This window comes from Triticum dicoccoides, chromosome 1B (assembly GCF_002162155.2).
Source record: "Triticum dicoccoides isolate Atlit2015 ecotype Zavitan chromosome 1B, WEW_v2.0, whole genome shotgun sequence".
Classification (NCBI taxonomy): Eukaryota; Viridiplantae; Streptophyta; class Magnoliopsida; order Poales; family Poaceae; genus Triticum; species Triticum dicoccoides.
In genome coordinates, this window is record NC_041381.1 from 445,318,348 (window position 1) to 445,346,227 (window position 27,880).

The 27,880-nt window shown below is 44.4% G+C and overlaps 1 protein-coding gene and 1 pseudogene across 1 annotated transcript; one reads left to right on the top strand and one right to left on the bottom strand.

The window, feature by feature from the left end:
- The window catches only part of LOC119340194, a 25,773-nt pseudogene extending 8,527 nt beyond the window's left edge, over positions 1 to 17,246 (top strand).
- Positions 17,247 to 17,870: 624 nt separating this feature from the next.
- Positions 17,871 to 27,765, bottom strand: LOC119340217. Its single transcript, XM_037612119.1, has 3 exons — positions 27,515 to 27,765; positions 27,294 to 27,402; positions 17,871 to 19,851 (listed from the first exon to the last, which is right to left on the bottom strand). Exon 3 carries the CDS (start codon positions 19,273 to 19,275, stop codon positions 18,643 to 18,645), a length of 633 nt encoding a protein of 210 aa, XP_037468016.1. The 5' UTR covers positions 19,276 to 19,851; positions 27,294 to 27,402; positions 27,515 to 27,765; the 3' UTR covers positions 17,871 to 18,642.
- Positions 27,766 to 27,880: the final 115 nt, after the last annotated feature.

Sequence of the window (27,880 nt, forward strand, 5' to 3'; positions counted from 1 at the left end):
GCTATGATGCCTGTCGGTGCTTGATTGGTGGCTGGGTTGGGGTGGGAGTAGCTCCCTGTCAATGCTGCCTTCATACTTAATCGTTTATTATAATAATTAGGATTGCAGTTCTGACCCTTTAGAGGCTTTTAAGCCTACTGTCAGGGTACTCATGTTTCCAGCATAAGCTGTGTCTCGCGTGGCCACTTTCTTCTAGTCCACCAGATATTTTGATTTCCAGTTTACATTTTTGATTTTTCTGCAGTTCATCAGCTGCTATGTGAACTGCTACAATAATATCAGTTAAGTTACTGCAACGTACAAAGGGATAGCTAAAACCAAATTCATGTGTTTCGATTAATTGTGATGTTCCTCTCACTGTTGTTTCTGATTTTGTATGGCTTTGTTATTACTATTCAGTTGATCTTATGGTTTATTTTATATATTTTCTTTCTGCAGATGCTCAGATGTTCATTACGCAAATATCCTTCATCTTCTTTGGTTAGTGACTGCATAACTGCTATGGCAGAGGGCCTGCAGATGTGCTTTTACAGTCATTTTGTTTCTCTTCTCTGGGGTGATAATGATCCTGCTTGCCTGTGTTCGAGCTCTCATGTGGATTCAGAGTGGGAATCTTTTAGCTATGAAATATCAAAAGCTTGCGCAAAATACGAACGAACTTTGCCAACTAAATCATCCACATCGTCTAGTACTGCTTGGGACTTTTTGATCGACAGCAAATACCATGCTCAGTACTGCAAAAGATCTCCAATCTCGGGCACATCATTTTTGCCCATGTCATATGGTACTAGCAGCATAGGCTTTCATTCCTTCCTCCAAGATGAACATAGTTCAGATGCGGCATTCTATATTCGGCTTATGAGAGAAACTTTAGACACATTGCATGCCCTATATGAGAACCTGAAGCTGAATGTATTGCGGAAACAGTAAGTCCTGTTTATTCTTTTTTTCTTAAACGGGCTATTAATATTACCTATCTAAATGTCAACCATGTTGATGCTTGTTTTGGTATACATATCTATTGAGACTGTAAATGTTTAGCCATATCTTTTATTCCATGCATAATGTATTTCATTCTTATAGTCTGACAAATCAAATTCATATAGAGTACAATTATGGTTCTTTATGTTCCTTGTTCTCCCCGAAGCTAATAATTTAGTCAATACAATTATGAGGAAAAAAGAAAAATCTTCATGTGTAAACTCCTAGATATGGTATTAGTAGTTTATAGTATGTTGACCTGTGCGAGTTGATTCTGTAACAACAGTAATCCATGGTAGTTATTTCTGAAGTGCCCAGCTTCGTATGTCAATTACTATGTAAATGAGATCAAACCATCTCTGTGAGTCTGTTCTAGCTGCAGTTACAATTGTATAAACCTCTTTCCAAATATTCTCAAAACTTAGCTACTCTCTAGTGAGTAATTTTCTTAGGTTTCTGGGCACTGGTGATGCTAATTTCCTTAGATTACTGTGTCGAGATTCAGTGTGATCTTGAATGACTTGAGACTTCTTTACATATATGTCAGTGCTGTGTTGTTATAATGTACTCCCTCTGTCCCAAAATATAAGAACGTTTTTAACACTACACTAGTGTCAAAAACGTTCTTATATTATGGGACGGAGGGAGTACTCCCTCTGTTCCTAAATATTTGTCTTTTTAGAGTTTCAAATGGACTATCACATACGGATGTACATAGACATATTTTAGAATGTAGATTCACTCATTTTGCTCCGTATGTAGTCACTTGTTATCTCTAGAAAGACAAATATTTAGGAACGGAGGGAGTATATTGCAGTACTCTCTACGACTCTTTTAACTTATGTTGGGTTTGCGGTTTGTCTTTGCAGGGATCTAGGATGTCTTGCCTCTTTGTTATGTAGGGTTGCTTCATCCCTGGGCGAAAGCAGCTATGTAGATTATTATTGCAGGGACTTTCCCCACAATTTGGTGGACTTCCATTCCCTAGCTTCTGCTACTGCTTTGAAAACTCCACCTTGTCTGTTTCGTTGGTTTGAAAACTGTCTGCATCATGGTTGTCATTTGTCGAATTTGGATGACATTCCTGCTCTAATGTGCAAACAGAAAGTCTCTGCTGTGAGCTGGGGTAGGAAAGTGGTGTCGTTTTATAGTTTGTTACTGGGAGCAGAAAGGCAAGGGAGTAATCTCTCATCTGGTGTATACTGTGAAGTTGCCAATGGTTCAGCGAGAAATACCGAGGAACTTGCTGTTCTGGCTATGGTTGCTGAAAAGTTTGGGCGTCAGCAATTGGACTTGCTACCGATTGGCGTATCTCTTGTTCTCCGCCATGTGTGTATGCTATCTTTGCCATTTGTTATATGCTGCTATGGGGTTTCTTTTAATATACGGTTTCATGTTACAGGCACTGGACAAATGCCGTGAGTCTCCTCCAGATGACTGGCCTGCACCTGCTTATGTTCTTGTGGGCAGGGAAGATCTAGCTACAGCAAAGATGGGTTCAGCAAGGAAAGAAACTGGGTTTGGGAACAACGATAATTTGACATCAATTTCAGTCCCATATATGCTGCATTTGCAACCTGTAACTGTACCAACTGCATCTGACGTCCCTACATCAGAGGTTTTGAATTCTGAGGATACTGATGCTGTCTATAGATCTGTTGAGGATGGCATGGAACACATCTTCACCTCGACAACACAACTACGATATGGCCGTGATCTGCGTTTAAATGAGGTTTGTTCAGTTTTTCTGTACCAGGAGTTTGTTCTTACTATTGAGCAAAGTATTTGTTTCATCATGTATTAAAATTTAAGTGTTTTTACATGTTAGCCCACCTACAGTTATTAAGATCAGATTTTACGAACTCAGTTTCACATGGTCCATTTTTGGTTTGTGACGTTGAACACATTAGAAGATGTGCACGTGCAAAAATGTGATCTTATGTGCAACATATGCAAAATACGTGTCCACTGTACAAAAGGATAAGAAGTTGACTTATATGTCAAACAATGTTTATGATTTTTGTCTTTTTTCCCTACAGTGTAGTATGATAAATATTTTTGCGCACTTGGTTGCAGATGCACAGTATACATGTTCTACACCGATGAATCTTTTGCATTTTTGTTAAATGCACAAATGTTCTGCACAGATTAGAATATGTGTTCATGCAGACATTTGTGCACAAGCATGATCATATGTGCAATGTATAAAAAAGGAGAAAAGATGACTTATATATTACTACAAAAGAGGTGTCTTTTTGTACAGTCAGTACAATGTGATCTTTAATTTTTTTTTTGCACTTAACATTTTCTACATTGGGTGCATCTGAACCTGAATTGAACATGGATCTGCTCATCTCTAGGGTTTTCCTTGTTACTGAATTAAAGCTTATAAAAGGCTGGTTGAACCTGTTGAAAAGGTGTGCAACATAAAAGCAGTCAGAGTTTTTATATCTGTTGTTCGGACTTGCTCAACACTTGTCATGGACTGTATCAGATCTGTCTGTTAAGATGTTGGGGTAATTGCGAATAATATTTTTTCGGAATAGATAAATCCCGAATGTTCGATTTTTAAGCATGCCAATCCGAACTCTTTTCATGGCAACTTTAGTTAAGGCGATGTTGACAAACATGGCAATTTTCTGATAAAAAATCAAACTGGAACAAAGTTGCCATGTGTTAACAACTAAAGTTGCCACCTCGCAGCAACTAAAGTTATCATCAAAATACGTTCGGGATGACATGCTTAAATTCCGAACGTTCGGGACTTATTGAGGTCCTATTTTTTAAATAGCCAGCGTCCACCATAACTTTTTGATCCATAGGTGATTTTCTTGTCAATGATATGTCTGTTGCTTTACATTTTGTTCTATGGCTTATATATTTTCACAACAAGAACATTACCTGGCTTGTCTAAGATGTACTCCCTCTGTAAACAAATATAAGAGCGTTTAGATCACTACTTTAGTGATCTAAACGCTCTTATATTTGTTTATGGAGGGAGTATTAGCCTGCTTCAATCTTTGGTAGTGCCTTTTATATAGTCATACATCCTTTTCTTATTCTGTCATATTGTTTCAACTAGGTTAGACGTCTCTTATGCTCAGCAAGACCTGTGGCCATACAAACATCCACTAACCCTACTGCCTCCGATCAGGACCTACAACAGGTATTCTCTTTCTAGCTGTTTGCTCATGAGTCATGATTAGATAGCACACACTTTTAGCCCATTGTACTCGACTAAATTAGGCTATCATAAAATCAGAATCAGATGTAGAATGTGGGCTGTGACAGTTACTCTTTTGAATAATCTTAATATTATTGTATATGGCGCTTTTGGGGGGGAAGGGACCAACATCAAATTGCATCCTCTGATCTAGCGAATGGCTTCAGGATGTTATGGATCTACCTTCCAGTATACATGTTAGCTACATGAATAATGTATTATCATATTGAACTATTGTTCACCTAACGACAACTGCGTCACAGCTGAACTTCGAATGTTCTGAATTGTGCTCCGATTGCTGCTGCAGCTTTCTTCCATTCCCTTGATACTTCCCTATGTACACCTTTCTTTCCTTTATCACATTGTTTCATTGTTTTTAAGTACTGTATATCACAAGAGAAAAACACAAAATCAGCCTTTTTTATGAGGGTATATGCGTGCCTTTCTGGATATCACTGGTTATAAATGTCCTTGTTGCAATGTTCTTTCCTGTATTTCAGCAACAACTATGGAATTTTGCACAAAGGACAACAGCTTTACCATTTGGACGTGGTGCTTTTACTTTGGCTACAACTTACACTTTGTTGACAGAGGTACGAGTTCATACCAGTGTGTCATTATATCTAGGATTGTTGGTACTTGTATTTTATTCAACATTTTAGCACTCCTGGTACTCACGTTGTCCTCCTGTTATGGTACCATTTGCTTTCCCTGCAGGCTCTAGTTTTTCCAAAGATTATTTTGGCTGGTCGGTTGCCTGCACAGCAGAACGCAACAGTAATATCTCCGTTTCTTTTTCAATTTCAGTTTGTTTTGTTTATTGTTGTAGATTTTGCTAACTGCAGTGTTGATCTCACTTCATAGCATCATAGCAGTACACCATCCTATAAATAAATTCAATGTCGCTGTTAATGTCACTTACTATTAATACTGTGCTATAGTCTATAATCAACTTGTTTTGTTCCTTGAAAAATATTGTGTTAGAGAAAGAGAAGAAATGATCACTTGTTTCTGATTCCATTAGAGCATGTTTAATAGGGTAGCCAACAGCTGGCTATATGGAGTTGTCACATCACCTATAGCCAACCTAATAGCCAACATGTATAGTAGCTAGTTAGTAAGAAATACTAATTATTAATGCATGGCCCACCTTACACTCACAATGTTTCTTGGAGCGTGTGCTGCAGCTGGCTGTTAATCTACAACCCGCTTCCCTTTGCTCTCCTCTTCTCTCTCATCCAACTCAGCAAATATATGATACTTTAATCCTTACAGCCTGCTTACATTACCTTATTGTACTTGCTCCTAGCTACTGAATATATATACAGTAATAAATGACTTTTTGGGCCAACCCTGGACTAGATGGTACAAACGTGCCAAGTTTATTATATATACATAATACACTTCACAGTTTGAAGAGATTTAATACTTCTACCTCACCTCAAATTTGGAATATGGATTATATGTGTGGAATGATGAATAGCAAGTCCTACTACAGTTGGGACAAATCACGCAGCGTTCTACAACATTGCTTTATCTAGCCTCCTAATTCTCACTTGTGTTTGTTCTATGTTTTACAATTTTATGTAGGTTAATCTTGACCTAAGCACCAGAAGTGTCTCAGAATTCAATTCTTGGGCTGAGTTTCATAATGGTGTAGCTGCTGGCCTGAGGCTTGCTCCTTTTCAGGTAAACTAGCACCCACAGAGTGATTATCCAGCTGTAGCAAAAACTGCAAATTTTCTCCTATTTGAAAAAAAATACTGCACACTTTTTGCAGACTCGATCAAATATTTTTTGCTTCTTTGTTTTGTTTTCTATAGTTATGATTCAATCTTATTTTCTTGTGTTTTTCAGGAGAAAATGCTGAGAACCTGGATACAATACAATAGACCTTCTGAACCAAATTTTACTCATGCTGGTCTGCTTCTAGCATTCGGTCTGCATGAGCATCTACGAGTTTTAACAATGACTGATGCTTATCGATATCTCTCCCAGGTTTTTTAGCCCATCAAGAAGATAATTAGCTTGACTCATTCTTCTTCTTTGATTGTCCAGTTCATCAAGAAGATAATTATATTTACTTATTTTTGTGTTAATGTATCCATTCCCCCCTTGAAACATGTCATACCACTTGGCACCTTCATTTTCTTGATCAGTTGTTATTTTGAGGAAGCACTTCTATTCTTGACGTGTTAAGAGAAAACTGGTCTATGATATTATTTTCTGCCAAATTTCAAGTCTTTGTTTTTAGGAGTATGGCATAATTTTATCTAATATCTCATTGCAGGAGCATGATATAACTACACTTGGTTTGTTACTTGGTTTGGCAACATCTCATAGGGGAACAATGCACCCTGCAATTTCGAAGGTACTAGATGCCACTTTATTGGGAGATATTATATGCTTCTGATCTGGGTTGATGTGGGGAATTTGATGTTCATTTCTCCATCAAGAATGTTCTTGTTTGCTTGTTTGGTGTGTAGTTAGAAGGATGTTGACGGGGACACACCTAGGGACAATTTAGGCCTAGTTCTGCTCAGCTTCTAGGGGGGCTTTTGGGTGAAAAAGAGCCGAAGCCCAAAAGATCACTATTTGGACCAGTTTCTCAGGCCAGCCAAGCCCACCAATTCCTTCACATTGGAAATGAGCCACCCTTGTCCCTGTTGAAAATAAGCCCATCAATTCCTTCACTCGGTTGGTGAATTCCAATGTGAAGGGCTTGTGCTTGGCTGGCCTGAGAAACTGGTCCAAATCGAGTTCATGTGGGCTTCGGCTCCTTTTCACCAAAAGCCCCCTAGAAGCTGAAAAGAACTGGGCATGGCCACCACAGCACAGGATAGGGGAAGGAGCTCATAGCTTGGTCCTGTTGCTTTCTAAGTTATTTTGGTTGTATCGTGTTTACTTCGTTAGTCAAAATTTCAGGTCTGACCTGCTATTGTTACTGTATAGTCATTTGAATTCTGGGATAATCTGATATGTTGCCGTATCGTTAACTCAAAATGATTTACATTGATATGGTTTATGGTAACTTTTCAGATGCTCTACTTCCATGTTCCCTCTCGCCATCCATCTTCCACACCAGAGTTGGAACTACCAACACTTCTGCAGGTAACACTGATCGGTAATGCCTTCTTGTTATTCAACTTCTAGTTTAAGAATTATGTGTTAAAATGTTTGGTACTGAATATGTATGCTGATTATAACATATCGTCAGAAACTGTGTACAAGTTTGGTTGTTTATACATTATAATGAGCTTAACAGTATGGACAGACAATTTTTGTTAGTCTGGTCTTGTCGTGGTTTTGTTGCATAGAGATTCATGATATAACTTTACTCAGTCTTTGTTGTAGTAATCCTTTTGTATTGGGCCATTTTCTAAAATGCGCTACTTGAGCTAACTTTACATGACTGCTAGCATGTGATATTACATATCCATTTGTCCTTATACTCGCACCATTTTCTATTGATCCAGTCAGCAGCAGTAATGGGAATTGGACTTCTATATGAAGGTTCAGCACATGCATTAACCATGAAGATACTTCTGGTAATTTGTCGCATGTCTATTAAGTACAGATTCTTTTTTTGTTGTCGAGTTTCTTTTACTGTTACAAGGTCTTGTATTGCCTGCGCTAATGAGTTTCCTGCAGGGTGAGATTGGCCGAAGGAGTGGTGGTGATAATGTGCTAGAAAGGGAAGGGTATGCTGTTGCTGCAGGCTCTGCATTAGGATTTGTTGCCTTAGGTGAACTGCATTTTATGACAAAAGTACATGTTGTGTACCTTGAACTGGCATCCCGGCAGAAATAACAGTTTTTTCTCTCCCAAGGTCGTGGAAGTGATGCATTTGGATTCATGGACACTTTTCTGGATTGACTTTTTGAATACATTGGCAGTAAAGAAGTCTACCATGTAAGATTTTGTTGTAGCTCTGTACTCTTCTATATTTGGTGTTTCAAGAGCCCCTTAAAGTGCTTCTTTCTTGATGTGTCTTACTCCACAGTGATTGATGATTAATTTGTTTATGTGCATGGTCTTGTTCACAGCACATAATTGACACATGTTAATAGCTGCAAATATTTGACTTTTTAATTTTGTGATATCAGATGTTCACACATATAGGATGAAATGAGAAAGCAGGTACAAAATGGCACCTTCTGATAACCAATCGAAGTGGGTATAAGTAAACACCTTTTCATAATTGACACATGGCTGAATTGATTTGCTAGACCCAGTTTTCAACTGCCTCGTACAGTTGTACTGACTCAGCAAGTTCCTTCTCAAACTTGTGTTGGCAAGAGTCTAGTTTTCATGCTGTTTTGAGCAAGGGAAAAGCAAATGTACATGCAAGGGTAGGTGCTTAAGTTTAGGGTTTAGGTACTTGCATTTTGAAATATTCTAAAAAAATGCATCATGTGAAAACTTGTGGAGCTTCAAACTTCGTGCCAAAATACGATCAAAATTTCATGTAGAAAGAAGACTGGTTGCAGTCACACTGTTCAAAAAGTAAGTTGAACTTTTTTTGTGTTTTTCTGTGCAAGGTATATGTAGGTGCTCATATTGTAACATGATGCATATCTATGAACTTTTTAAGTTTTTTGAAGATGCACAGAGGGTAAACCGTAAACTCAAGCGCCCACGCATGTACCAAATTTAATCTCACAAAGTGAAAGGCAAAAATATTATTGTTTAGGAGTATTTGGCAGAATACTGGTATATTTAGATATCAAGTTCTTTATATAAACTACCCAGTTTGGTGATGGAAGTGGCATTGGACGCTCCAGTAGGTCTTGACTACATGGAGCCACTAAAATCTGGTCAAACCCTGTCACACATGGCTGTAGATCCCATTACTATTGTTTCTCCGTTATCTTTACCTTCTTTATCACCGTGTCCAACATGTACAGAATTGTTCTTCTATACCTTTTATGGCACTAGCACTGAAGGAAGTTGTCTGCTTATTTGTTTATTTATTAATTTAATTTAGTGTCTCTTTGGCCTAACTGAAAAGCTACTTCTAAAAGATACTAGTGCCATATTTGTTAGTCAATTTTTTTTTGTTTGATCTGCGTCTTTTTTCACTTCGTAAAACACTTAAATTTGGCTGATGAATTACTTATTGTTGTTAATATTCCCAGGAAAGATTCCTAAATGCAACAATAGCCGCAGATGATCAAAGCGGAAACACTGGACAGGTCATCTTCTATTCATTGTGTTATGGACACATTCCACCGGTTATACCTAAACTGTGCATTCATTTGTACTGTTATGTTCTCATTTGTACAGATGATGGATGGATCACAGATAAATGTTGATGTTACTGCACCTGGAGCAATAATTGCTCTAGCCCTAATATTTCTGAAGGTTTGTTTCGTAGTCATTTGAGTCCCTTCATCCCATCTTACCAACAACATACTTGGTTTGTATTGCCATGTTCATATTTTACAGGCAGAGTCAGAAGAAATTGCTGCTAGACTCAGTATTCCCGATACTTACTTCGATTTGCAATACGTGAGACCTGATTTTGTTATGCTTCGCATTATAGCCCGGAATTTAATATTGTGGAGCAGGTAATGTTACTAATTCGATCTGAAGGCTCAATATGATTTTATGATAAATGTTAACATACTAGCAGTAAATGGTAGCACAAGCTAAATAATGATGTTGTTTTGCAGAATACAACCTTCTATAGATTGGATTGGATCTCAAATTCCTGAAACTATTAAAGGTGGTGTTTTCAGTATGAGTGAAGAGGCTATTGATTGTGATGAATTTGATGCTGAAGCCCTTTTTCAAGCTTACGTTAATATTGTGACAGGAGCATGCATTGCAATTGGTGGGTAACCAGTGTTTGTTTTTGAATCTTTTTACCATATCCTGCTAATGTTACTGTATTGATGGCTAGTTGGTTACAGTGACCTGCTTGTGCAGTAATAGCCTTGCTAGCTGGTGGTCATTGTGCCACGACTGCTTGTGTTCGAGCACATCCTGTTGGTTCAGAATGCCATTTGCTTAGCTGAACGATTGCTTGTGTTCGAGCACATCCTTATGTGTTGATTATAGCTCCTTTATACCATATCCCTGCTAATATTACTGTACTGGTAGTTACAGTGACTTGCTAGTCCAGTAATGCCTTGCGATGAGCCCACGACTGCTGGTTGACCATGACCAACATATTCTACTGGTTCAGAATGCCATTTGCTAGGCTCAGTTTGGGGTTGCTGAATTGTGTCGTGTCCTGATTATTTTAGAATTTGCTGTAGAAAGTTAGCCATAGAAGTAGGCAAAAGGGGGTGAAATAAACGCTAAAACTAGCAAAAGGTGGTAGGGCAAATGGTATTATCCACCGGAATGCCAAATGCAGCCTTAGTTAAATTGTTCCGTATATGTTGATTATAGGCTCAATAAACCTAACTAGTTAATGTCTTCACTATTTCTGATTGCACTACATGACTATCTTCTTTTCATCCCAAATGATAAGTGACACAAGTGTGGCACGAAGCACTCTGGCCCTGATGTTTTTTACAACTAAAGTTGCCATCCTCGCGTCACTAAACTTGCCATAAAAAACGTTCAGAGTTGCCATGTGTTCGTGCCACACGTGTGGCACTTATCAGGGTCCCTTTTCATTTGGTTCAATGCATTCTGTACAAAACCCTAAATACTACCCCGAAGCTGTCCATACTATTTCTGATTGCACTACATGACTATCTTCCTAGTTAACGTCTCCACTATTTGTGATTGCACTACATGAGTAAGTCATCGTCTGCTCCTGTTCTCCCAGTGTGTTTTTTGGCCAGTGCTCCTGACGTTTCTGCTTTTCTGGCCACTGCCATACTGTCGTCGCTTGACATGATGACTCATGTGTCTGCATCCTTGCTGCCGTGGCTAGGATTTGCTCCTCCTGAACCTAGCCCAGAAGCTCTGATAGCTGCTGACTCACCGAGTTCCTGTCTTATTTAGAGTCTTGGTTATGTGCCTCATGTGGTCTATATATTGGCTCTTTCACCCTTGCTGCATTATATCGAATAATACAATGATTTCATTTCTAATGAATTTTAAATTCACTGAAGTTGCCTGTGCATGGCTGGTTTCATGAAGTTGTTTAACCATCAGAATACCACAGTAAATATCCATATGCCTTAGCAGACTTTAGTTGTCACTGGATCCAGGTCTGAAGTATGCAGGCAGCAGAAACGGTGATGCCCAAGAACTACTCTACTCATACACTGTTAATTTTCTCAATGAGGTACATATATGCCTATTCAATCTTAATTCTCATATGGTATTCTGGTAGTATAATTAATCTTTTCTTACGTAGATTAAACACGTATCTGTTCGAACTCCAAGTATATTGCCAAAGGGATTGCTGCAATATGTCGATCGTGGAACTCTTGAGCTCTGCTTGCATCTTATTGCTCTCTCTCTATCTGTGGTAAGTGACAACTCATGTGTTGTGATTCTGTGTAGAAATGGTACATCCTCATAGTTGTTGTCTCATGCACTTTTTATGAAGGATTACAATTGGTGATTTGCATTCCTCCTTTTATAAGGTAATGGCAGGGTCTGGACATTTACAAACTTTTCGCTTGCTGCGCTATCTTAGGGGAAGAAGTTCTGCAGAAGGACAAGTGAATTATGGACTGCAGATGTCCGTGAGTATTGTTACTAGTTGTCATGAACTATATTTTCTTTGAAATGCTGGCTGGAAGACCACGAGCTGACATGTTACTTCATTACGTACTCCCTCCGTTCCAAAATAAATGACTCAACTTTGTACTAACTTTACTACAAAGTTAGTACAAAGTTGAGTCAACTATTTAGGAACGGAGGGAGTATTTGACAAGTCTAAAGGGGCAACCTGCTGGCCTTTGCCTAGTTCGCAGGAGGTGGCATGGGCCAGGATTCACTCTGGTTCTGGGATCCTAAATTTCACTCTTGACTCTTAAGTAGTGAATTTTGGTTGCATTTCATGTCAAAAAGAATCACTTGCTGATGGTACATTCATATGAGAAATGCGCTGAATACTGCTTCCTGTTAAAACTCTACACTTAAGAAAATGATGCATAAAGATTTGGAAAACAAATGTCCAAATTTAATGTCGTAATTTTGTTATTTTTTCGGAAGACAAAAATTTCATTCGATTGTGTTGATTCTGGTCAAGGTTTTTGGTAGAGGTTACCACAGCTGGTTGGATAATGCTCAAGTTTGCAAACTACATGGATATATCATATGGTTAGCGTATTATCATTTTTAACAAACAAATAAGAAATTCTGCTTATCACCGAGAAATTTCATGTCCATTTTCATATGATAATAGCTTGGTTTCTGAGGACATCGGTAAATCCATCAGATGATTTACTTGGTTTTTCTGGGATGTAGGTAAGCTTGGCTATAGGGTTCTTATTCCTTGGGGGTGGCACACATTCATTTTCAACTTCAAACAGTGCAATTGCTGCGCTATTGATCACACTTTACCCACGTTTGCCTACTGGACCAAATGACAATCGCTGCCATCTCCAGGTATTTTCTCTTTTACTTCCCGAGTTCTGGGCTTGTCGCAGTATGGTTTCTTCTCTTGTGGCAAACAAGTTAAAGTTCTTTTTATGGCGCTGTATAGGCCTTCAGACACCTGTATGTTATAGCTACAGAGCCTCGACGGGTTCAAACAGTAGATGTTGATACAGGACTTCCGGTGTATTGCCCACTTGAAGTGACAGTTGCTGAAACAGAGTATTATGATGAGACTAATTACTGTGAGGTGACACCGTGTCTTCTGCCAGAACGCTCAGTGGTATGTATCTTTGAATCCAATAATATTTTTTCTTGGACTGATATGCTGAATAAGAAATATCTGTTTCACACAAGCAAAACGTTTAACATACCACATGTTGTAATATGTAATAACTAATACTCCCTCCGTCCGGAAATACTTGTCGGAGGAATGGATGTATCTAGACGTATTTTAGTTTTAGATACATCCGTTTTTATGCATTTCTTCGACAAGTATTTCCGGACGGAGGGAGTAAGTTGGAGCCAACCTACTGGTCTGTCAAGCAACTAAATGCATGCGAGGCAATCATAAATAACATTCTATTTCTGGTATAGCTAGGCAGTAGATATTTGTTACTTCACACTGTCTTAGTACTTTCAAGACGATTATTACTGTTCATAGGTAAAAGTGCTTCAATACTTGGATGATCACTCCTGCCCTCTTTCTGGTCCTATGAGCGTAGGTACCATATGTACACCGCAAGCTGCACTTCATTGTGCCCAATCTTCCAAACTAAAGTAGTGTATCATGGTTAGATTTATTCTTCCTTCTCTGAGTAGTTTCGTAGGGTAAACAGTTAAACCAGATCTCGTAGTGAGAACTTAACTAGTAGTTAGGCAGCAACTTATTTTTAGTCTTTTTCTTCAAAATATTAATCTTGACCATTTGATAAATTGTGATACTTTGCCGAGAGCATCTTCCCCCAACTCATGATTCCCTTGTTTGCATGTCACATTGATCTAATAGTGGTTCCCACGCCATATGTAGTGATGCCTGATTTCGCTGCTCTTCATTGCACTCATTTGCTGTCATTATGTCCAGTAAAAGAGGAGCTATGATAGTAATAGTGTGAATACCTCAAATATTGGGTGCAAATCATTGCTGTGTTGTAAACCTGCTTGGATCTGCGCACATGAGAAAGGACATTTTATTGTCACACAGACTTACTTAATCAGCTTTGGATTATTTGGGAGATACAGACACAGCTTATTAGAATTGTGGTTTCTACTGTTTAACAGAACCCCTTTTAGTTTTTTCTTCATTAGGAACACAATCGATATGATCATGAATTGCAGTCTAAATGGCTAATTATGTTGCAGCTGAAGAACGTCCGAGTTTGTGGGCCTCGATATTGGCCTCAGCTGATAAAAATTACACCGGAAGGTACAAACTTGTTCTGAATAATTCACAGTTTTGAGAAAATATCTGTATGATATTTTTATTTCATGCCACTTAAATAGACAAGCCATGGTGGAGATCTGGAGACAAGACTGATCCTGATCCATTCAATGGTGGAGTTCTATATATAAAGCGAAAAGTTGGATCGTGCTCCTACTCAGATGATCCAATTGGATGCCAATCTTTGCTTTCACGGGCCATGCATGAGGTTAATGTTTTGTTACACTTCTGACATGTTTCAGGTCAAGTATATATTGCCATGTAATTCGATTGATTTTCAGGTTTGTGACACTCCATCTACAAGCTGCAGTACTCAACTAAACCGTGCAAGTCATAGTTCATTTAGAGTTGATCAGCTAGTAAGCACATTCTCTGCCAATCCAAGCTTGATAGCTTTTGCAAAACTCTGTTGCGAATCATGGAAGGACAGGCAAGTGCTATATTCTGTTTGATGTTTTTCTTGTTTATTTATACATGCAGTGAATAACACATAGCTGGTTCTGTATACATTCAACTTGGCCGGTTTGTCTTTGTTCTATTTTGTAATGTAACTTCCCATTGCAGATCTAATGGCAATTTTCAAGATTTTTGCTCTCAAGTGCTGTATGAATGTATGAGCAAAGATAGGCCGTCACTTTTACAGGTTTCTTACAGTAACATGTCTCCAGTTTTTTTGACTCTTTTTATGCTTTATCGTCTCCTGTGTATTTAGTCATATTTTATATTTCATTTTCAGGTCTATATCAGTTTTTACACAATAGTTGAGTCGATGTGGGAGCATCTCAAGATCGGGCAGTTTCCTTTCTACGACTCTCTTTTCCCTTCCAGCTTGAAGGTTTGTACTTAGTATTCTGTATATGACTTGTTCCTCTTTGTTACCAGGTTAGGCTGGTTATTTTTGGGGTTCTGGAAACTGTTCCAAGATATGTCCAGCCACCGTAAGAGAAACTGGCTTTACATGTTCTGTTATGTTCTTTTTTTTTTACAATGGTGGGGATGGTGGTAGGCCATCAGGGTGAGGTTGCCTTTGCTACAAGCAGACAAATTACAACCACAACACTAGCCATACCCCTAAGCACTAGGCTCTGCCGTTAGTGACGCCTGGAGGCCGTCTGCCCCTGCTGTGTCTCTCTCTGTTGAAGATGGCAGTGTTTCACTGCTTTCAGAGCATCGAGGATACTCCCTTCAGTGACGCCGGGGTTGGGTCAACGGCCGGTCTCGAACTGTTAAGAGGTCATGCCGTTGATCGGATCCAAGAAAGCACCTCCCGCCATGGTTGCTAGAAGATATCCTGTGGTTTCGAGGGTTTGGTTGCAAAGGACACATGCGGAGGCATGCTGCAGAAGTTCGGCCTTTCAACATCTGTCCTGGCAATGCCAGCCATATGAAAAAACTTCACATGGAGTGGTTGCCCGGGTTTTCCGCATCAATTTCCAGGAGGCGGACCAAATTGCCCCCTGGAGTATTGACCGACTGTGCTTCATTTCCAGACTAGGGTGTCAGGCACTGCCTGGATAACCAGTTAATTTCCATCTTCGTGGCATGTGAGACAAAGACATATTCCTCCTTTTCATCATAATTGCACATAGATTGCTCATGTCAATATGTTATAGAGATCCCTGTGTAGGCCAGAATTGCCACGAGTGCTAGCTAGGATTTGTAAACTTGGTCCCTCTTGGTTTGTGGCACTGTACTGGTAACTGGCGAATTTACCATATGCCATAGCTATTAGTTTCACATCATCGTCATTTCTGGTCTCTGCTGATTGCCTGTACCTATTAGTCGGGATTTCTTGGTAACGGTGTATCATGTTTTTCCTTTCGAATATGCAGGTTGCCTTGGCCTACAGTGGAGCATTAGTTGATGGCAGAATTTCAAGTGGAGGCATAATACAGGCCACGTTCTTGGAATCCCTCGTAAAGCGTGTGGATAACATCTTTCCGGAATTGCCGAACCTCAAGGCCAACTTTGTCCGTTACTTGGGCACAGGCAAATGGCCGGATGCTCAGAGCGACGCGGTGCTCCTCTCTTGGTATCTCCAGTGGTACAGCATCCCACCTCCCCATGTTGTGGCATCTGCAGTTGAAAAGATAAAGCCCAGTGCTCCCACAGGCGTCTCCATGCTCCCACTGCTTCGTCTCCTGCTGCCAACCACACATCTTGTGGGGTTGATTGAGATTGAGAAGCTTCAGATGATGCCCATGAGGAATACAAAGAAGCATGTCTTATAAAATAAATCGGATGATAGTGATACATACCAAATATGTGATGGTCCAAGGCACCATTGTGCATGAACTTGTAGATTAGAATCCTTTCTTCTCCATGTATGCACCACCCCAGTAACCTTATTACATTGGTATGCGGAAGCCTAGCAAGCTGCAGTTCATTGCTGAAATCAGATAACATTGCACGGTCATCAAAACAGTATGGTATGTTTCTTTCCAGTGAGAATGTTTTCTAAATACTATATGAAACCTTTTGATAGGGATAACCTAGCAAGCTTTTTGGCACCTTCCTAATGCGACAAACAAATTCTGAATTGTTGTGGTGTAAAATTTTCTAGACGGGGCACATATATCTGTTCAAGCACAGAAGTAATCTTCTTTAGTCATGAAAAGAATTGTTATTAGGAGGGAACACAACAGATGAAATAGAGCTAGTGGCAGATGCTTGCATACATCAGATCCAATGCTTTTACTACATAAAACAATCCCTTGAATTAATAGTGGCAAAATGCAATGGATAAAAACAATGGGTAAGCCCTTTCTCTTTTGTTAGTATTGGTTCTACTCCTCCTTGCTACTTTGAAGTACTGATAATTCTCCTCCTTGGGCATGTCATTTCCCAGAGGGTTAAAATGGGCACTCTTAATTTCTCTTTCGGAGGAAGCGGAGAAGCTGTAGATGACGCTAAGGCACAGAGGAAGAGCAAGAACTGCAACACCTGTGGATGTTGTCAACGTTTCTCATTGTAATTGAGTTATTTTTTTAATGAAGCTCTGTAGTGTAAATTCAGTTGATGTATCTGACCCTTGTATTTCAGTGGATGTATGGCAATGGATATGTTAATTCAATTCAATTATTTTCTCTACAATGTGGCATCAAATTGATTTGATATTGGCACCAAATTGTACCGAACGAAAATTGCAGCAGTTGCAAAATTCAGACAGCAATTACACGAGCTGTACATACATCAGATGCACACATCAGATGAAAGAAAACATAGAAAGAGATCTAGTGGCAGATGCTTGCATACATCAGCCTGATCATAACTGTGATCCAATGGTTTTACATAAACCGAATCCCTTGCATAAATCGTCAATTGTGATCATAATTCACACTAATTCGTGGTCAAATTAAGAATCTCACTTGCATTACTGGAAAACATGCGAGTGAAATTCTCCTACACATTTGCAACTAGATTACATAGTTGACAACTTGTAGCTTACAACTAGACCTTCTTCAAGGATGGTGTAGAGTTTGACAGATGGTTGCAATATGATGCCACCTTTTTCACATTCTTGACTAGTTACTCTTTTCCGAACATGGTTATGTGCATCACCACTCAAACGAAGTATTGTGAAATCAGAGATGAATCCATTGGATCTGTGCCTCTTACACACTTTTCCGACTAGAGCAGCAGAATGCTTTAAGAAGCCACAGAAGCATACAAGAATAAATAGATACGGAAAGATTACTCAAACGCTCTGCAAAATTCAGACCAACAATTCTCTCATTCATATCCAAAATTGATTACAGTATGACTTGATAGTCGGTACATCAAGGACTTGCTTAGCTCAAAACTTCACTCACACATACACACAAGACTTCACCAACCAATGCTACTCGTCAGAAACTGCAACTTTAACTCACCACGACGCCAATGCCTAAGAATCCAAGTCAGCCAAGATTAATTTTACAGGAGAGTCAGCATAGTCTCCAGACGCTAGGCAGCTCACATGATTATTGTGTGCATCGACAAGTTCAATTCTACTCCTTTTTTCCTGCTACAAGCCGGGTAGCAAACGGGCGTTTTGGATTTTACGGCGAGTGCGTTTTACGCTCTGTCTCGTGCCGGAATTGCAGTACATGAGCTTCCTTTTTAGGCTCATATGCTTTACTTTGATTTTTTGAAAATGCCCTTTATTTACTTAAACCCTTACTTAGGACCAGGTGTGGATGTAGTGTAACTATGCCGTACACATCTTAACAAGGTTTTTGCTGCCTAGCTATATGGAGACTCTGCTGACACTCTTGTAAAATTACTAATGACTGAAAGGATTGAAAGAACACTAGAAATCTTGGTGATTAAGTGCAGAACCTAGAGATGCAAAGATTAAATGAAACTCATGTGTGAATGGTTTAGGAAGGACTAGCTTAACTCGAAGGTTCACCCACACGGACTCAAGAAAGGAATTGGTTCCTCTGCTTCCTCTGCTTTGCTTCCTCTGATGCAATTTCTTCCTCTGCTTCGATCACCCGAGCGCTCATCCGTGGATTTGCATCGCTTGAGCAAAGTCCCGTCGACGAGCCATCTCGAGGAGGCGAGCTTGATAACGCCATGCATGCTGTCTTGCTTGGAGCAGCTCCTCGGGGGACTTGGTCACGTCGGAGTGATGGATCCAGGGGTCGTTGAACTGCACGGTGTCCGCCATCTGCTCCATCTTTCGCCGGGCCTCTGCTCTGCTGCGCTCGATCTCCTGCCGACGGCTGGCCTCTTCTTTGGAGGCAGATCGAGCCTTGTCGAGGCGAGCCATTGTGAGGCGAGCTTTCTCGATCAGTTCGCGCATGCTCATCTGCGGCTTCGGTTGCGTCGCGCTCTCCGGAGATTCGGCGACCTGGTTCTTGGTTCTTGGATCCTTGCTGCTGCTGGGACACGGAAGCTTGCTGCTGTCGACCGCGACGTGGAGCTCGCCCCCGGAGCAGGCACCGCGTACGCGCTTCGCCGGCGGCAGTTGGACGTCGCGCACGGATCCGGGGCGCTTTGGCTTCTTGGCAGCCGCGGGGTTGGCCATCAAGGCGGGGTTCACGCGCACGCGGGAGGAGCAGGAGTGGAGGTCGGCAGCGGCGGCGCTACGACGCGGGAGCAGAGACGGCGGAAGCACCGTGGTGCCGGCCATGGTCGCGGCCGCGGAGTCGCGGGAGCAACGATCAAACAACGATCGTGAGAGCAGGGATCCGGCGGCAGAACGGGAGGATGCGGTGGAGAGCGAGGTGAGATAGATCGGGAATCTGGGAGACGCTGGATCTGGAATCGAGGCGAGCAAGAAAGAAGAGACGCGGGAAGCAATTTGAATCCGAGTCGAAGTCGTCCAAGGCAGGCATAGCTAAAACGCGCACTTTGGTTTTTGAATCCGAGTCGGCCCGGGCATGGCTAAAACGCGCACTAATGAATTCCGAGTATAAGATGAATCTTTCCAACTAGCACTAATGGCTTCTGATTACTATGTCTCTCTGCTTCAGTTCAGAGTTCAGAGTTCTATGGCGCACACACACACACAAAGAGGACCACCTTCAGTTCAGAGTTCTTATATTGTACACTACCTGAGCATGGATCTTCAGGTTCATCAAGGTCTTTTTTCAATCCAGAACAGCGTTTATTTGGAGATCCTGATGTGTTTGTAGTGTGTGCAGCTACAGATCTTAACTCTGAGCTCTGTAGTTGCTGCTTGTCAAGTTGAGGATGTCTGTTTATTCTGAAAATTGAACATGGCAACTAAGTGTCAGTTTCGATTTGCCATGTATGATCTCAGAAACCTGAAGATCAAGCTTGCAAAGATTCCAAGGCCCCTATCCCTGGATGCCGTAGAAAACAGGAACAGCAAAACATGAAACATTGCATGTTTGAATTACAATGTAACTGATGGAAAATCAATCTGGTAGTTGGTACTACAGAAACATGTTTATTTTCACTATACAAAACTGCTCTTAATATCTCGAATATATACACTACCTGAGCCGTAAAAAGCCCATAATCCTTGCTTACATTTTTATTGTATATATGCCACTACTGAATATTCTCCATTATATCAAACCTCCGGGTCTAGAATGATTCGAACTCTAGTCGACATTGGAGCTGAACTCGTGCAGCCTTCTGTCCTTCCACATACGCCAGGTCTGAAATATTTTTCAGTGCATTTGATGTTTTTTTTTTTTTGCGGGGGAGTGCATTTGATGTTAATGGAACTGCAGTGTGAATCCAAATTCATAGATATGGGTTTTAAGTATGGACGTGTCTAGGGAGCAGCCGGCTGCTCCCTAGCGTTCCCTGGCAGCCCTCCCAAAATAGTAATTTTCTGTCCCTCCTATCCAGAATAGGAAAGTACCTGGCCCCGCTCCCGATTCCTTGCACCCAACCATCGAGCCGCGGAACTCACCTGATCCTCCCTCCCCCACGTGTTTCCCTCCTCCACCCCCCTGGGCGTCTCCTTTTCTCCCCACCAAATCGCCCAGCCCCATCTTCTTCTCTCTCCCAAGCCACAAAGGGACAACTCCCAGATCCAGAAAACTCTCCACAATCCTCCAATGGTGGTTGGTTTAGGATTTGTTCTCCAGGCAATTCATATTGACTAAGGGTAGAAGAAGCACAGAAAAAGGTCAGATTTAGCTTTCACTTTTCCCCATGGTTGTGTGCTTCTTTCATCCCTATCCCCTGAGTTACTGAAGAACACACGCCTCCCTTTCTCTTTCCCCATGATCTGTATAAGGCTGTAGTTTGAAAAAAATGTGTAAGAGCATTGTACTGGATGAAAAAATAGAAATACAAAGTTGCACAGGTGCTGTTAATTGCTGCAAAATGTTAGATTTTTTGCCTAATTGCTTTGATGGGTTTGTTGTTCTGCTTAATAAGTTGGTAGAAACACAAGTATGTTTACTGGTAAAGCAACTTGCTTGGCCTGTTTTGAGCAACTGTAGATCGTAAGCAAGGTGTGTGTGTAGATGTTTCAGCAAGCTTCAAGCCCTATTTGGACAAATCCAGGAGTGTTGTGCAACGACTGGTTGTTTTAAGCAAGTTAAGTGTTATGGTTAGGCAACTTACATGTTAAGATTAAGCAAAAAGGGTGGGGAGTCAATGTAAAAAAGGGCTGGTTGAAGGAAAATAATGGTAGGCAAGTTTGAGGGTTTGTTTGGGCAAAATTAGGACAAATGTGAAGCAAGAAATACCGGTATGGTTATTATGAAGCAAAACTCCAGATGTTTTTAGCCAGTTAAGTGCTATGTTTTAGGCAACATACATGTTATGTTTAAGCAAAGGACGAAAATGATGTGTAAAAAAACTGCTTGCAAGAAAACAATGGCAGGCAAATTTTTAGGGCTTGTTTTGTGCAAATTCAGTAGTATTGTGATGTTAGACCTTTCAGCCTGAGCATTGATAGTTGTGGATGACGCTAGGAGAGTTGGGACAATTTTCGTTGGTTTATTTCTCACACAATGCCATACCAACCCGAGGGGTTGGGGATACATATTTATAGGCTGCTAGCCAGCCAAGGCATATGCTAAGATGCTGCCAAGATGCCAGTCTAAGATGCTAGTCTAAGATGCTAGTCTAAGATGCTAACTGACAGTCCTTGATGGTCAAGAACAGAACTCTATCCTAACAGCCAGTCCTTGATGGTCCAGGACTTTATCCTCCTAACTGCCACAAGGACCATGTGCTGCAGCCCCACAAGGACCCTAGTACACAGACTTATCCATCATTCTCCCCCTAAGTCTTGTACGTCGTCTTGTGGGAGAGTTGAATCATCCCAATCCTGGAGCAAAGTTCGAGGAACTTGACCCTCCCAAGGGGCTTGGTGAGCAGGTCTGCGAGCTGATCCTTGGTGTTGATGTAGCTCGCCTCGATGCTCCCTTCTTCCACACAGCTGCGGATGAAGTGATACCTCAGTCGGATGTGCTTGCTCCGTTCGTGGAACACGGGGTTCTTTGCCAGGGCCAGGGCGGACTTGCTGTCCACCAGGAGCTGCACCGTTCTGGTGTCTTGAACGAGAAGATCACCAAGCAGTCGAGCAAGCCAGAGCGCCTGAGTACAGGCGGTGGAGGCCGCTATGTACTCAGCCTCACAGCTGGACAGGGCCACCACCTGCTGCTTGACTGATTGCCAGCTCACGTGACACTTGCCGAGGAAGAGGAGGATCCCGCTCGTGCTCTTGCTGGTGTCGATGTCGCCCGCGTGGTCGCTGTCGCTGTACCCGACGAAGTGTGCCGCCCCAGGACACCTAGGGTAGTGGAGGCCGTGGTCGAGGGTCCCTGCTATGTAGCGGACGATCCTCTTCACTGCCTGCTGGTGTTCCGACGTTGGTCGCTCCATGAACCGACTGACATAGCCGACGGAGAATGCCAAGTCCGGCCGTGTGTGAGTGAGGTAGCGAAGGCTCCCCACAAGGCGTCGGTACTGCGTAGCATCCACTTCCTCCGTCGTGCTGTCGCGACTTAGTTTCAGCCTCTCCTCCATCGGAGTGAGAGCTGGATGGCAGTCGGTGAGCCCAGCTAGCTCAACGATGCGCTTGGCGTAGGCGGACTGTCGAAGCGCGATCCCGGAGTGGTCCTGGTGCACCTCAATCCCTAGATAGAAGGAGAGGAGCCCCAGGTCACTCATCTGGAACGTGGCCTTCATGTCTTCCTTGAACGCCGCCACCTCTGCATCTTTGGTGCCGGTGATCACCAGGTCGTCAACGTAGACGCCCACCAGTAGGGCATTTCCTCCACTCCCCCGTCGGTAGACGGCAGCCTCATGCGGGCTCTGCTCGAAACCCATCTTCTTCAGCGTGGAGTCCAGCTTGGCGTTCCACGCCCTGGGTGCCTGCCGCAGGCCATAGAGAGCCTTGCGCAGGTGGAGCACCTTGCCCTCCTGGCCGGGAATCGTAAACCCCGGTGGCTGATGCACGTAGACTTCCTCCTTCAAGTCGCCATTGAGGAATGCCGACTTAACGTCCATGTGGTGGACACGCCAGCCCTCCTGGGCAGCCAGCGCAAGGAGAAGTCGCACGGACTCCATCCGTGCCACGGGAGCGAAAGCGTCGTCGAAGTCGACTCCTTCCTGCTGCAAGAAGCCTCGGGCCACCAAACGAGCCTTGTGCTTGATGATGGCGCCGGCTCCATCCCTCTTCAGCTTGAACACCCACTTAAGGGTGATTGCGCGGTGACCTCGAGGGAGATCAGCAAGCTCCCAGGTGCGGTTTTGCTCGACCGCATCCATCTCCAACTTCATCGCGGCGCGCCATGCCGCGTCTCTCTCGGCCTCTGCAAAGGACCGTGGTTCGCCGTCTTCACACACGAGCTGTAGCTGCGCCTCCAGGTCACGTGGCACCAGTCCTGGCACCGGCATGTCGCCGAGCACATTATCCATCGTACGGTACCGCGCGGTTCGCCTCCATACCATGCGTCGACCCGCTCCTCGTCGTGAGTGAGCGGGGAAGCGAACTTCATCGGGTTGTGCTCTGCGTGAGCTGGTGCTGATGAAGACGAGCCCGGAGTGGCGACCGCCGGGGCTGGAGTATGCGGCGTCGCCGGTTGTGGTGTCGTCGGTGTAGCAGGCGCCGGAGTCGATGTAGTTTTGGGGGCCGGGGTAGATGTGCCCGGTGAAGAGGAGCTGCTTGCTCCCCCAGCTTCCTTGAAGTGAGCGTACTCGATAATGAAGTCGTCATACGTCGGCGTCGAGCCGTCGTCCACCGCCTTGTCCCATTGCCACTCTCGCCCTTCGTTGAACACGACGTCTCGCGCTGTGCGCACACGTTGTGTCTTTGGGTCGAGGATGCGGTAGGCCTTTGAGCCCTCCGCGTAGCCGATGAAGACTCCCGGAGTGCTCCTGTCGTCGAGCTTGCTGATGTGGCCGAGCTCCTTGGCGAACGCAAGGCAGCCAAAGACCCGCAAATGAGAGACCGCCGGCTTCCGCCCATGCCAGGCCTCGTACGGAGTTCTGCCGTCGAGTGCCTTAGTAGGAGAGCGGTTGAGGATGTAGACGGCCGTTAGCACCGCCTCTCCCCAGAAAACAGCCGGCATCCCTCTCTGCTTGAGGAGAGCCCGAGCCATCCCCACAACCGTCTGGTTGCGCCGCTCGACGACGCCGTTTTGCTGCGGGCTGTACGGCGCGGAGTAGTGGCGCTGGATGCCCTCATCGACGCAGTACGACGCGAATTCAGCCGTCGTGAACTCGCCGCCGTTGTCAGTGCGCAACACGCGCAATTTGCGGCCGCTCTCCGCCTCCACACCAACCTGCGCGCGCCTGATGGCGTCCGCCGCTTCTCCCTTACTGCCGAGGATCATCACCCACATGTAGCGGGAGAGATCGTCGACGAGCAGCAGGAAGTAGCGTCGACCTCCTGGTGTGGCTGGCGTCACCGGGCCGCACAGGTCTCCGTGCACGAGCTCCAGCTTCTCCTTAGCCCGAAAACTCGCCTGTTGGGGAAAGGGGAGTCGTCTCTGCTTTGTCAGTACGCAGATGTCGCAGAACTGCTCCACATGGTCGAGGCATGGCAGGCCTCGCACCATCTCCTTGGCACTTAGACGCTTCAGGGCCTCAAAGTGAAGGTGCCCAAAGCGCTCATGCCACTGCCACGCCTCGTCGTCTCGACGAACAGCGAGACAGACCGGTTGTGCCACCTGCACATCAAGGACGTAGAGTCATTTTCACCTCTGGGCACCTTGGCGAGAAGGCGACGCTGGCGATCCCAGATGCGTAGGACCCCATGCTCAATCAGCACGCGTGAGCCGTTCTCATCCAGCTGTCCCAAGCTGATGATGGAATTCCTTAGCGCGGGGATGTAGTAGACACCGGTGAGCAGCCGGTGCTCTCCCATCTTGGTGGTGAAGATGACGGAGCCGACGCCCTTTATCTCCACAGCGGAGGCATCCCCGAACTTGACGGAGCCTCGCGCATCGGAGTCGAGCTCGGCGAAGAATTCCCTTCGACCGGTCATGTGGTGGGTGGCGCCGGTGTCGAGGCACCACCCCGTAGCCTTGTCCTTCCCGGAGCCATCGCCGAGAAGAGCGTGTGCTTTTGGCTCATCGAGGTGGATGAAAGCCTTTGCGACTGGAGTCGCCGAGGGTAGCTCAATGCTTGCATGCGCCATGAACAAAGCCGTCTCCTCCTCCTTCGCCTGTGCGACGTGAGCCTGGCCTCGTCGTGGTTGCCGACACTCATTGGCCCAATGGCCAAACCGGCCACAGTTGTGGCAACTGTTGTCTTGTGCCGGCTTGGGCTTGCCAGCGGCGCCGTCCTTGGCGCCTCCGCGGGCGTCACCTTCGGCACGTCCTTGTGCCCTGCCCGGGGGGCCTCTTTGCGCCTTACGCTGCTTGCCACGCTTGCGGCCGCCCGTCGAGGAGGAAGGCTCCCCCTTCTTCCTGTCACCAAGGCTGGGATCCCACTGCTCCCGAGTTAGGAGCAGCTTCCCGCCGGTGGTGACGGGCCCCGAGGGGGGCTGTGGCTCGTCGGTGTCGACGACCTTGAGTCGACCTATCGCCTCCTCGATCGTCATCGTGGAGAGGTCCAGCAACGACTCGATCGAGCGAGCCATCTGCTTGTACTTCTCGGGAATGCACCGAAAAAGCTTCTCGACAGCTCTCTCCTCGGTGTAGGTGGCATCGCCAAACTTCACCATCTTCTGCAGCAGAGTGTTGAGACGGAGAGCAAAGTCATCAACGTCCTCACCTGGCTTGAAGCCCAGGTTCTCCCACTCCTTACGAAGTGCCTGCAGGGTGGACTTGCGAGCACGGTCGCTGCCGATGTGTGCTCCGGCGATGGCGTCCCAAGCCTCCTTGGCAGTCCGCTTGTTGGAAAGCGAGAACTGCATCTCGGGCGGGACTGCGGCGATGAGGGCGTCCAGTGCCCGTCGATCCTCTAGGTGGTCGACGTTGCTGTCTTGGACTGCCTCCCACATGCGCCGCACCTGGAGCCTGACCTTCATGATCCCGGCCCACTCGACGTAGTTGGTTTTAGTGAGGGTAGGCCACCCAACACTGGAACCAACATCCCTGACCACAGTCCGGACCTCGTAGAGGCCGCGGTCCTGGTCGTTGCAGCCGCCGTCGCGGTGCGCGCCTCCACCTGGAGCGCGGGCGTGCTCGGCTGCCCACTGCGCCGTCCGCTCCTGCGCCACTTTGGCGCGATCTGCGTCGGCGCCGTCGTTCGCAGGCGCGGAGCTGCTGGAGCTGCCGGGGCTGCCGCGGAGTGCCTTGGCATCCGCCGTAGCCTCACGGGCTGCTTCTGCTGCTGCTGCTGCTTCTACCTCCGCCCTGGCTGCTTCTACCTCCGCTCTGGCTGCTGCCAGCTCCGCTGCAGCCAGCCTCGACACTCTTGCCGCCGCAGCAGCCGCTGCTACAGCCGCTCGCTCACGCTCCTCTGCCACGGCGCGCTCGGCCTCTTGCCGGCGCCGCATGCTCGAGGTAGCCGTGTGCTGAGAGCGACCTGCAGACATGGCTCGCTGCAGGGGGGCTGTTGCGTGAAGAGGAGGCTGATGAAGACGAGCTGCTGCTCGACAGTCCGGAGGGAGGAAGGTAACCAGAGGCAGACGGAGCAGCTGCTGCTACCGACTTGGGCTGCTCACAGGAAATGCTCAGGGTGCAGGTTAACGAGACTCTGATACCACTTGTTAGACCTTTCAGCCTGAGCATTGATAGTTGTGGATGACACTAGGAGAGTTGGGACAATTTTCGTTGGTTTATTTCTCACACAATGCCATACCAACCCGAGGGGTTGGGGATACATATTTATAGGCTGCTAGCCAGCCAAGGCATATGCTAAGATGCTGCCAAGATGCCAGTCTAAGATGCTAGTCTAAGATGCTAACTGACAGTCCTTGATGGTCAAGAACAGAACTCTATCCTAACAGCCAGTCCTTGATGGTCCAGGACTTTATCCTCCTAACTGCCACAAGGACCATGTGCTGCAGCCCCACAAGGACCCTAGTACACAGACTTATCCATCATGTGAATCAAACATGAAACTGGCATGGGTATTCTTCTGAAGCAAATTTTGATGTGTTTTCGGCAACTTTGATGATATGTTTAGGCAACTTACATGTCATGATTAAGCAAGAAAGGAATGAATGTAAAAAAAGCTGGTTGAAGAAAAATAATGTTAGGCAAGAAAGGATTACTACTATGCAACAATTGTTTTCATATAGAGATGGATTTATGGTACCTGGTGTCAGAAATTGACTGAAAGTGACTTGAGCTTGGCCTTGTTGAACAGGTACAAGAAGTTTATTCAGCTTGAAAAGCCTTGCAGGCGATGCCCTGTTTCTCTTATCCTAGAAGAAAAATACAACAACAGATGAAATATGTGTATTTCCTGGACAGTTAGGCAACTTGACAGCAGAACTTGGGCAAATGTTGATCAAAGGTGAAGCGACTGTGTATTACCTCGTTAGATCCGGTCTTTTGACGTTTTAATTTTGGTGGTTGTTCCACAGCAGTGTTTTTCTCAACATTTTCATCACCATCTGTGAAAACACTCAGATTGTTGTTGATGTCTAGCGGACGTTTGCCACGGGCAGCAATCTCCTTTCTTCCCCGATGCTGGTACCCAATAAAGGGTGTGCTTCTCTAGCCCTGCAAAAAGAACACGCAACGAGTTAAAAGAACACACAACAAGTTTATTGAATCTTTTTTCTGACACACCTCTTGATGATATTCAATAGCATGCGAGGGATCAGCATCACGATTAACTGCATGATGATCTTCTTGAATGTCCTTTTTGCTTGATCCATCCATTAGTTCCTACTACAC